The 11,354-nt window shown below is 35.1% G+C and overlaps 1 protein-coding gene across 5 annotated transcripts in view; it reads right to left on the reverse strand.

Annotated features, from left to right (window-relative positions):
* Positions 1–1,294: 1,294 nt before the first annotated feature.
* Positions 1,295–11,354, reverse strand: part of LOC106884461 (islet cell autoantigen 1) — a 65,680-nt gene continuing 55,620 nt past the window's right edge. For 3 of the 5 annotated variants that reach the window (XM_014935861.2, XM_014935860.2, XM_014935862.2), the window contains 6 exons: positions 3,789–3,880; positions 3,324–3,431; positions 2,491–2,619; positions 2,140–2,406; positions 1,884–2,047; positions 1,295–1,777 (listed from right to left, as the gene is read on the reverse strand). In XM_014935861.2, coding sequence (XP_014791347.1) covers positions 1,670–1,777; positions 1,884–2,047; positions 2,140–2,406; positions 2,491–2,619; positions 3,324–3,431; positions 3,789–3,880 — 868 coding nt within the window. In that variant the 3' untranslated portion in view covers positions 1,295–1,669. The remainder of the gene's footprint in view (positions 1,778–1,883; positions 2,048–2,139; positions 2,407–2,490; positions 2,620–3,323; positions 3,432–3,788; positions 3,881–11,354) is intronic. The other 2 variants (XM_014935863.2, XM_052965962.1) reach the window with 1 other exon arrangement.

The raw sequence follows: 11,354 nt of genomic DNA on the forward strand, positions 1-11,354 counted from the left end.
TGTATATATATACGTATATATATACATATATGCATACATACATATATGTATGTATATATGTGTACATATATGTATGTATATATGTGTATATATATGTATGTATATATGTGTGTTTATATATATACATATGTATGTATATATGTGTATATATATGTATGTATATATGTGTGTTTATATATACACATATATACAAATGTATACATATACACATACATATATAAGTACATATATATATATATATATATATACACATATATAAGTACATATATATATATATATATATATACACACACACATATATATACATACATGCCTTAGTTCTCTTTCACCTCAGTCAATCAGTTGTGACATCTTCAACAACATGCTTATTGGTATAATGACCCTCCTGGGACAACAAAAACTGTTTCAATACAAATGCGTTACAGACAAATACAGTTTAAGCTTTGATTCCTTATTTCTCAACACTTTCCTAAAATATTAAAAAATCTGGCATAAATATCTTTGGTAAGCACAATCCTGGCATTGAGCTTTGATTACCAAACATGGTTGTACTGGATTTTCTTTATTTAGGAATACGTTAAGAAAGTTAAATAATGAATAAAAGGTTAAACTGATGTAAACTGTCATGTTGTATATACTTTGGACATGCATCTAATGTATTAAATATATATTTATATACACTAATATCGAGTGTGACAATTTTTCCGTTTGAAAATCTCTCTGACAAGTGAAAAGACAACTGAAGCCAGCCATGGTTTAATGTTACACTCTTCTTGCTGTGCACATGATTTTGAAGTAAACCCTTCTATAGGGGAAATCCTTAAAATGTCAATAGGATAGCATAGACTTAGATAACTGGGGCAGCATTTTGGATTCAGAGAATGGATCTTTGAGAAGGAAATTAAGGCTTCCAAGAAATGGGAGGAAAAACCAACAGAATAAGAAAACGTGAGAACTTAAGCAACAAAATGAACTGTTGAAGTGTAAACAGGAAACAAAAAAAAAATGATTAATTACAATAACCTTCATATTATATAATCAAGTAATTATAATTATAATAATTAACTGATTCTCATATATATATATATATATATATATAATCAAGTAATTATAATAATAACTGATTCTCCACTCAACAGGTTTGACAGTAATAGAAAAACTTGGTTCCTGTATCTATACAAAAATCTGTCTGAGCATTCTACTGGAACCACACACGCATTTATTCCAGAAATGCCATCATGACAGGAAAAACTTGTGTCGCACATCACTAAACAGATGCAAATGGATGTCACTCTGAGAGTTGAAAAACAGACTTTTATAAAAACAAAAACTTTGAATGAACAAACATAATTTAGGATATTGAAGACTTAATAATATTAAAATAAAAACAGTTCAGATCTCTAAGTTTTATACATAATCCATGCTCCAACATTTGTGTAGTTTTGTGGGGAATTAGTTGTAAATATATTAATAATAATAATAATAACAGTTGCACATACATTCAGCCACACATCTTGGCAAATAAAAGCAACATCGACAGAAATGGCATTAGAGACATTGCTGAATGGAATTTCTTCAAATAAAGGAGTTGGTTTTCTTTTTGTGAGTAAAAAGGATTGAATAGAATCAAATGAGGAAATCTTATTTAAATATTGAAGTTTGACCAGATTCACGCATCTGCCAATTCGTCTCCTTTCTTTCCAATAGCATCAGGGTTTGCCAAGGGGTCGAGATCAGCAAACAAACTGAACCAGGCAGACATATCGGGTTTTTTGTCCTGAAAAAAAAAAAAAAAAAAAGGGGGGGTTTCATTTATTTCAAGATTTCAGCTGAAGGAAAGAAATAGTTCTGATACAGCTTTAAAAAAAAACAAAACAACCTACCATTTTAGTTTTGGTTTTATTTTGTTTAGGCTGAGAATTTGACTGTGCTTGTTGCAGGACTGAAGACGACGGGGTGGAAGACGGTGCCTGATTGGTACTGAGTAGAGAACTGTTGATTTCTTCGGAGTTGAGTCTACTCAACTCTTGAGTGATTTTAGAATCAGCTGGAATCAAAGTAAAACAAAAAAAACAATGTAAGAGAAGTCATCAAAATTGTGGTAAAAGTGAGGAGGAAGACATGTTGAAGTTTTTTTACCTTCTGTGAGAGTCAGTTTGTCAATGTCTGAAGATCTATCGAGGAGGCTGGATGGCATAAAGCCAGCAACATTGTTGGGTTGGTCACTTTCCACAGGTGTAAAACTTAACGTCGACGATAATGAATTGGGACCAAATACAGCTTGCCACTCTCGACTAAATTCATCCTCTTCAGTGGAGGGAGCATTGAGGATTTCATTTAACAGAGAAATATCATCTTTATCAGCCTCATTGTCATCTAGGTTATCAGTAAGTGGATCTTTCTTCCCTGCAAACCAATGGAACAAGAATATAGTAACTATATATAATATATCCATATATACACACACTATAATATAGTGAGTCTACAAACCTGATTTTTCTAGTTTTTGAGCATTGATCTTGTCGAGTTCCTGTGATGTTAGATCTTCGATGTTCTTCGTGTCATCCTCCTCAAAGTCAATGAACGGATTCTCAAGATTCGTTTTGTGACTTTCCTTCTCTACAAACAAACGAAAACCCAATCAATTTCCTGCTCCATCAACAACAAAATCATTATCATCAAATGTCCAGACTAGCATGTGTTTCAATACATTTTACTGTGGTACAAACACTAGTGAGGTAGCCTTGCATCCTGAAAGACTAACTCTTTACTTGATGCTGTGTCTCCATTCGCTCAAAGCAATGTGAAAACCATGTTTGTTGAGGAATTACACAAAAAAAAAATTATGTAAAAATATTAAAAGTCAAATACGATACAGAAAAAGGAATAGTAAAGATGAATAATTCTGTGGCTTGTCACTCATTCAGTTTACACTGTTCGATGGTGAGGCAATTCGTTGTAATTTAATTACAGGCTTTAAAAAAATATATTTTAAAAAAATGACGTCGTGTTCTTAGAATTACGTTCCAAGGGAGGTAACCAATTTACAAATGTGGTTTATCAAATATGTAACTCTTGGATCAAGAAGATTATCAGCTTTCAGTTAAATCCATGTAAGCAAACTGGGAAGATGATGGCCAATCTGTTAACCACAAATAATTCAACATTGTTTACTACCATGTGGGTTTTTTTTTAAAAATATCACAAAGTACAACATGTATAATAAATATGGTGGTGGAGGTAGGTAAGTGTAGAATTAAAGGTTGATATGAGGAACATTTCTGGTGCAACAGGCCAATGTCGGTGCTGTGTACTGAACAAACCTTGAACATCACAGAACATAGTATTACGTCGATAGACAGGGTTTGTCCTTTTTTTTCTCAAATGTGGTACTTTGTACTGATTGCTTCTCCGTGGTAAAATACACACATCTAAAAACACAATATAATGGAATATTTTCTTCAGTTTTATACACAAAACATCACAGAGACTATATATGTTCTAGGCAACAAGATAACGTCCAGCGGTGGAATGTTGTATATCCAAGGTGATTCATCATCAAGCAAACTGTAACATTAACAAACATTTTTTTATCTCCCTTCTTCACATCTCTACATGGACAGAAATCCATTCACCAAATTTATTATTATTTTAGATTAAACATCCGAATTCGATTCCCAATCAAAAAATAGAAGTGGATATACAAGACAACCTCTAACATCTTTTATACACATCCACATACAACATGAGAAAGTCTCTCTTTGCTGAGCTACTTCGAACGTTCTTACCTGTGTCAGATTCATAGAGATTTTGCAAACTGCTGTTCTTTTCAGTGTCCCTCTTATTCTGGCCATCATCATCATCATCCAGAGATAAAAGTCTGGGAGAAAGAATAACAAAAATCTGGTTTTAGATTTCCGAAAAGACTGGGAAATAATCGACTGACAATTTCATTCTGTAAAGAATGATTAGCACAACCATTTATTTGAAGTGACCAGAACAGAGTATGTGCACATTTTGGTAGTCAGTGAACGAGACCAGGAAATGGCTAAAAGGAAGATAAATTAATGGAGAAATCTTTGAGAAGTCAGTTAATTGGTTCCATTCTTAATAGGAAAGGCAGCAAGTAATTAAGAGGAATCTAAATGAAGGGGGAGGAGACTTAAATATAAAAACACCATTATTCAAATTGTTTTTGTCATTTTCTGACTCGTAAGGAGGATGGTGGTGGTGGGGGAGTCACTGTCACCATGCATTGAAGGTGCCTGTCAGAAATGTTACAGTATCTGGTATTCTATGGAGACTGGAGTTTACCTACGTGTGTGTGTAGCATTAATTAAACTGATAATTAGTATGGGATATATTATTGTTAGTAAACATGTTAGTTGATTATTAAACATATGCAAATTGCATGGGGTGGGGTTAGGAAAATTTAAACTTTTACAAGATTCACTGGAAATTTCTTGTTAATTATTTCACAGTAAATACATCACTTGCTAATTACATTATATAACCTTGTAAATGAATTACAGCATCAATCAGTAAATTCATTGTTATTTATCCACAAAATAAATACACCTAAAAAATATTTAAAGTTTATATTCACAGAATAAATTCATTAGATTCCATTAATAATAAATACATTCAAAGAAAACAAATGCCATTGTAAAGGTCTGGAATCTTTAGAAATCTCAAAGAAAAAAATGAACTATCAACAAACGAAGTAGTAAGCCAACAGTTTTATAATAATTGGTGCAGAAATTCCACATAAAAAGAAATAGAGAGACAGACAACATCAAAGAATATTAACATGGTAAAATAGAGGATTATTTTAGTGGTTTCTTTTGGAATTGGTCTTCTTAGAAGGGTTTTTTTTCTTGTTCCAATATAAAATATTTTAAAATATTCCAACCTGCTTTATGCTGAAACTGGCCTTTCACACTTACTCTACAATGTCATTCTAAAATGAAACAATCACATCATCAAAACGTAGAAGCGACAAGATAATGGATGGTTTAATTGAAAATGATGTGAATGGGTAAGCTCTTTATGTTTGACAGGATAATCTGAATGCTAAAGGGTTAATGTTTGTATTTTACTGGCTGAGTAAAGAATATGACAATGAATCTATGAATGATCTGTGTGCCATGATAAATAAATAATTACATTCTGATGTATTTGCTGTGATGTCATTTATAGTGCAACCTTTCACAACAAAGCAATGTTAGGGTTAGCATTTTAAAATTGAGCAGCAGTCAATGAAATGTGGAAACGTTAGTAAGAAGATTGTTATTAGAGGAGGTTTGAGTAGGGAAAAAAAAAAAAGGTAGAAAATGAAATCTGAGGGTTAAGTTTCAAGTGAAGCATAATCTATGAAATATCAATATCCTGTCCATTACAGATCTTCACATTGTTGTCTTAAACGACTGTTTCTAATTTAGGCACAAGGCCAGCAATTTGGAAGAGATGAGATTCATCAATTATATAATCAACATCAATACTTAACTAAAGTTTTATTTTATTGACCCAGGAATTGAACTCACAGACATTAAGAGCCAACCAAAATGTTGCAGCCATGTATTTTTTCCTATTGTTCTCAGGTTTGTATCATCACCAGTTTTTAAATCCGTAATTAGCAACAATAATTGATGTTATAAAAGACCTGCCAGAGACTGATCAGTTTACTCTGCTGTTATTTGAGAGAAATCCTGCAACCCTAACAAATACGTTCAGGTTGGATACAATTATTCAGAACGGAAACAAGAGCATAAAAAAAAATATACAAAGCTCAATGTTGCTATGATGATGGCCCCCTATTTTATTGATTATAACTAAGATTATTATTAATCATAATGTACCCCATCTTATTGATGGCACAATACTGGTAAACGAAGGAAGGTTAAATGAAAATCTACATTTTTTTTGTTCTTCTGATAGCATCAGAAGGACTACAAAAAAAAAAAAAATCTAATTCATTCTAAAGCCAAACTCTGAGTAATGCAGTAAACGATTGCCATCATGCATATTAATGTCAGACTGCAGGCACACACATCTTGTTGGTTACCTGGTTGCCTCAATGGTACTTTAAACAGCCAGGACCTAACTTAGCCTATGTTGCTGTACCTGAAATATGAAATAGCAGTCAAAAAACAAATGTTAATTGTAAAGATGTTCCTGTCTTTGTAACATTAATACCATTAGCTGTAACATAAAGTAACATTAGTATTTAGACATGATATGAAATAACAACTCCCATAATAAAAATACCAAAAACACAAAGAAAGCCAGTAAGAAGTTTCAGAAATTTCAAGCAATAACTGGAATGAGTTGAGAGGAAAGACACAATCTGAACTAAGTAAAGTAAATTCTCAAAGAATCTGATAAAATTGCAAGGAAAACTTCTTTTCTACTCTAGGCACAAGGCCCGAAATTTTGTGGGAGGGGGCCAGTCAATTAGATCAACTCCAGTACACAACTGGTACTTAATTTATCAACCCCAAAAGGATGAATTGGTGGAATTTGAACTCAGAACGTAAAGGTAGACGACATACCACTTAGCATTTCGCCTGGCATGCTAACGTTTCTGTCAGCTCACCGCCACCATGCAAAGAAAAAATTGAAATAAGAAATGTCCTCCAAGAACAAAAATACTGGTTTCAAATTTTGGCACAAGGCCAGCAATTTTGAGGGATGGGGGTAAGTCAATTACATCAACGCCGGTACTTTATTTTATTGATCCTTAAAGGATGAAAGGCAAAGTCAACCTTGGCGGAATTTGAACTCTGAACGTAAAGACAAACGAAATGTTAGGCATTTTGTCAAAAATGCTAACGATTCTGTTTGCTGTCTTGGACTTAACAGAAATATTGATTCTACTTTATAGGATCCGGTATTTAGAGGAAGCAACAGGAGTTTTGGTTAGTAGCTTTTAAAGAGAATCTTAAGACTGATTAAAAGAAAGGTTTCTGTTATAAAGGGTTTAATAGTTATGTCAGATTTCAGAGAGAGACAGACAGACAGAAATATATCAATAAAGTTACAAATATTCGATATAAGTGATAAACAACAGTTATCGTTTAACGTCCATTTTCCATGCTGGTATGGGTTGGACATGACAACACATAACTACCTTATTTACTGGTTTATAGGATATGCTTTTTTAATTGTGAAATGTATCGAAAACTTTCCCTGCTAATCTAATGTGGTCATATTATGGATGGCAGACTGAGGAATGAGATAACCACAAGTCTATTAGGCACAAAGAATTGCTTCTGATAGATCCACAGTTCTGTGGAGCAGTCACATCATCCTCATCCAACCTCCTTCTCCAGTGCACCTAACCCACACCTGATATGTATCTTACATTATTTAATAACCAAGTTACCTTCAAAAGGCATTTTCTAAAAAATTATCTAAATGAAAATTTCTCCTGGTCCGTCAGCTATTTGCAAAACCACAGCAGTGGTGGCTCATCACAATTATATAAAACATTTTGGCCAGAAATACAAATTTTACATTCAATATAGCAATTCTCTTGACTAAAATATCAACAACTACACATTTGATCCAAAAGAAGATAAAATTGAAATACAGGACTTGTATAACAGTTTATTTATGATAAATTTATGGCTTTGTACTTTATTCCACTCACATGCACAGAATCATACATAGTCCTCAAGAAAAGCACTTTAAAATACCTTTCAGTGAGTGTATGATGAAACACACTGAATCTGTTGTTTTCCTCAAAATCATCATCATCATCATCATCTCAAATGCTAGCAAATTTGCGATTTTAACTACAAAAATATATGCTGCCATCTTTAAAACTAACCAGATATAGGTTCATTAATATTACATAGTATACTGTCGTTTACTTAATTAGTGACTCAAATACTATCTTTCTCTTCCCCTTTTTGGAAGTTAATAATATTTTACAAATAATAACAATAATTTACTGGAAATGATTTTTAAATAGTTTTTTTTTTCAGAGATGTAAAGGTTGGGGGTGAGAGAAAGTAATTAGAAATGACAATTATATAAAAAATAGGGGTCTATTTCTGAGATTATAAAAACTAAAAAATATTTTTCTTTCCAGAAACACTTGGAAAGAAAATTACTTAGAAAATAAATGAAACAGTTTAATTAAATTATTTAAATGAAATACACTAAACTAATTTTATGGTAAAGAATATCTTTTAATAGGAAATATTCAATGTATGCGGTAAATAAATACAAAATTTTCAACAAAGGGCTCAGAATCCTAGAATGTGACCCCACAAAAAAGAACCTATAGGGCACAGGTGTGGCTATGTGGTAGAAAGTTTGCTTCCCAATCATTAAAGTGTCTTCTACTATAGTCTCAGGCTAACCAAAGCCATCAGAGTAGATCTGATAGGCAGAAACTGAAAGAAGCCCAACATGTGTATGTGTGTGTACACACACATGGAAAACAGATGCTAAATGATGATGACACACACATATCATCATCATCGTCCTTTAATATCTGTTTTCTATGCTGGCATGGGTTGGATGGTTTGACTAGAGCTGACAAGTGTCACAGAGCCTCACCAGGTTCCAGTCTGATCTGGCTTGATTTCTACGACTGGATGCTTTTAACATGGTACTGGCACAAGAGCTTTTACTTGGTACCAACACAACTGCTTTTTATATGGCACCAGTACAGTACACGTGCAGGTCAATCCACTTCACCAGGAAATGTGCCCTTAACACTTCTGCTGTGGAGGATAGGTCTTCTTAAGAACAGTAAGGTGCCAGGTGTCTAACAAGGCACCACACACACACACACCATTTAATGTCCACTTTGCATGATGGCATGGTTTAGACGGTTTGACGGGAACTGACAAAATGGAGAGTTGCACCAGATTCCAGTCTGATCTGGAATGGTTTCTACAGCTGGATGTCCTTCCTAATGCCAACCACTCCAAGAGTGTAATGGGTGCCTTTTACGTGTCACTGGCACAGGTGCCACTTACATGACACTGGCAATGACCATAACTGTGATTTCACTTGGCTTTTCAAACACAACATATCACCAAAGGTCTTGGTCAATTATCATCACCTCCACGAGGCCTTAAATTCAAAGATCATGCTACTGGCAACAGTCACAAGCATGATTTCAAGAGTGTCTTTCACACGACTACAATGTCACTTGGCTTGACGAGTCTCCTTAAGCACAGCACATTGCCCCTGTGATGCCCAGTGCTCAAAGATCATGCTCCTCTGCCTTGAGCCATGTCTTCCTGGGGCTACCGCTTCTACAGGTTCCCTCCACAATTAGAGATCAGAACTTTTTTTACACAGCTGTTCTCATCACATGCTCTTACCACCACAGTCGTCTCTCTTGCACATCACATCTGATGCCTCTTATGTCCAGTTTTTTTTATGTCACCATCATCGGAGCAATTCCTCAGCTTACCAGTTTTCAGTCAAACTGTCCAACCCATGCCAGCATGGAAAATATGTTAAACGATGATGATGATATATACGTGTGTGTGATTATATGATCCAAGGATCTAAGGGTAGGAAATTTGTAAGATTTGAGCAGTCCATGGTTGGTATAAAAAAAAAAAACAATAATGAATATATTGGTGAAAGTTGTAAGCTTTTCTCATATCAAAGTTCAATAAGCTGAAAAGAGTCCTTTATGGCTCCCAGCAAATTGAGTCACTATGTGAATGTGAATAAAAATCCAAATCGAAGGAGAGGAGCAGGCAAAATTCAGGTTACATATGTTTCTTAGCCTACATTTCCTTTGATGTAATAATTACTCAACGAGGGATACTCAGCCAGTTACCCATCAAGCTGAACCTACTTTAATTATTTGAAGGTTACATTGCCATCAAGGAATCTTAAGTTAACTCACCAAAGATATAATCTGAAATGTAACCTTCATATAATTAAGGTATCTTCAGCCTGATGGGTAGCTGGCTGAGTACCCCTCGTTGAGTAATTATTACATCAGACGATCTGGTAGCTACGATACATAAAATTATAAACCTTAATTTTACTAGCTCCACTCCCTCAATTTTCATACATATATACACACACACACACACACATTTGTGTGTGTGTGTGTCTCCGTCCGTCCTTGGTGTCTGTGTTTGTCAGCCACCACTACTTGTGACAAATGGTGTTGGTGTGTTGACATCCCTATAACTTAGCCATTCAGCAAAAGAGACCAATAGTAAAAGTACCAGGCTTTGAAAAAGAATGAGTACTGCAGTCAATCTGTTCAACTAAGACCTTTCAAGGCAGATGCCCCAGCTTGGCCAGTCTAATAACTGAACCAAGTAAAAGGAACAAAAAAAAAAAAAGAAGGAAATTCAGTATATTAAAGGTGAGAAGTGTAAAGAGGGGAGGGTGTGTGGTAAGAGGCCATTGTGGGGACGAATGAAATGCGTGTGAGAAAGGTTTCCAGTAAGGAAGACAAAGCTGCAGTGTAGCTGTGCTTCTTGTCACACACAATGCTTCTTAAGATGTCTAATGTTATTTGTTATGGATTATCTTACATATTAATTCATTCACAATTTTTTTTTTGTATGACATTGTTCTTACATTTTGAGTCAGGTGAAGATTGTGTATGATGTACAGTCTAGAAAAAGTGAGTACAAAGATGAATCCCTATGGTACTTCATTCAAGAAACTGCAGCACCAAATGAGGTGTTGAGTACTTGTTCTCACTGTTTGCTACCCAGGAAGACATGGGACAAAGTACTGAAGACGAATCCCAAATTGCTGAGCTTTATGAAAGAGATGTCAGAGGAGCAAGACATGTGACACATTGCTGTAGAAGACCCACTCACCACAACTGAATTGATAGATCTTAAAACCACGCAAAAAGCATCCAGTACAGCCTGTAAAGTGATTAGCATTAAAAAGGGTATCAAGCTGTAACTGACTCTAGAACCTGGAGCAGTCCCTGGCCTTGCCAGTTCTTGTCAAGCCATCCAATTCAGGCCAACATGGAAAACAGATGTTAAATGGTGGTGATAATTATATATCATCATCATCATCATCATCATCATCGTTTAACGTCCGCTTTCCATGCTAGCATGGGTTGGACGATTTGACTGAGGACTGGTGAAACCGGATGGCTACACCAGGCTCCAGTCTAATTTGGCAGAGTTTCTACAGCTGGATGCCCTTCCTAACGCCAACCACTCAGAGAGTGTAGTGGGTGCTTTTACGTGTCACCCGCACGAAAACGGCCACGCTCGAAATGGTGTCTTTTATGTGCCACCCGCACAAGCCAGTCCAGGGGCACTGGCAACGATCTCGCTCGAAAATCCTACGGGAGCCAGTCAGGCGGTACTGGCAACGGCCACGCTCAAAAT

This window comes from Octopus bimaculoides, chromosome 3 (genome assembly GCF_001194135.2).
Source record: "Octopus bimaculoides isolate UCB-OBI-ISO-001 chromosome 3, ASM119413v2, whole genome shotgun sequence".
NCBI lineage: Eukaryota > Metazoa > Mollusca > Cephalopoda > Octopoda > Octopodidae > Octopus > Octopus bimaculoides.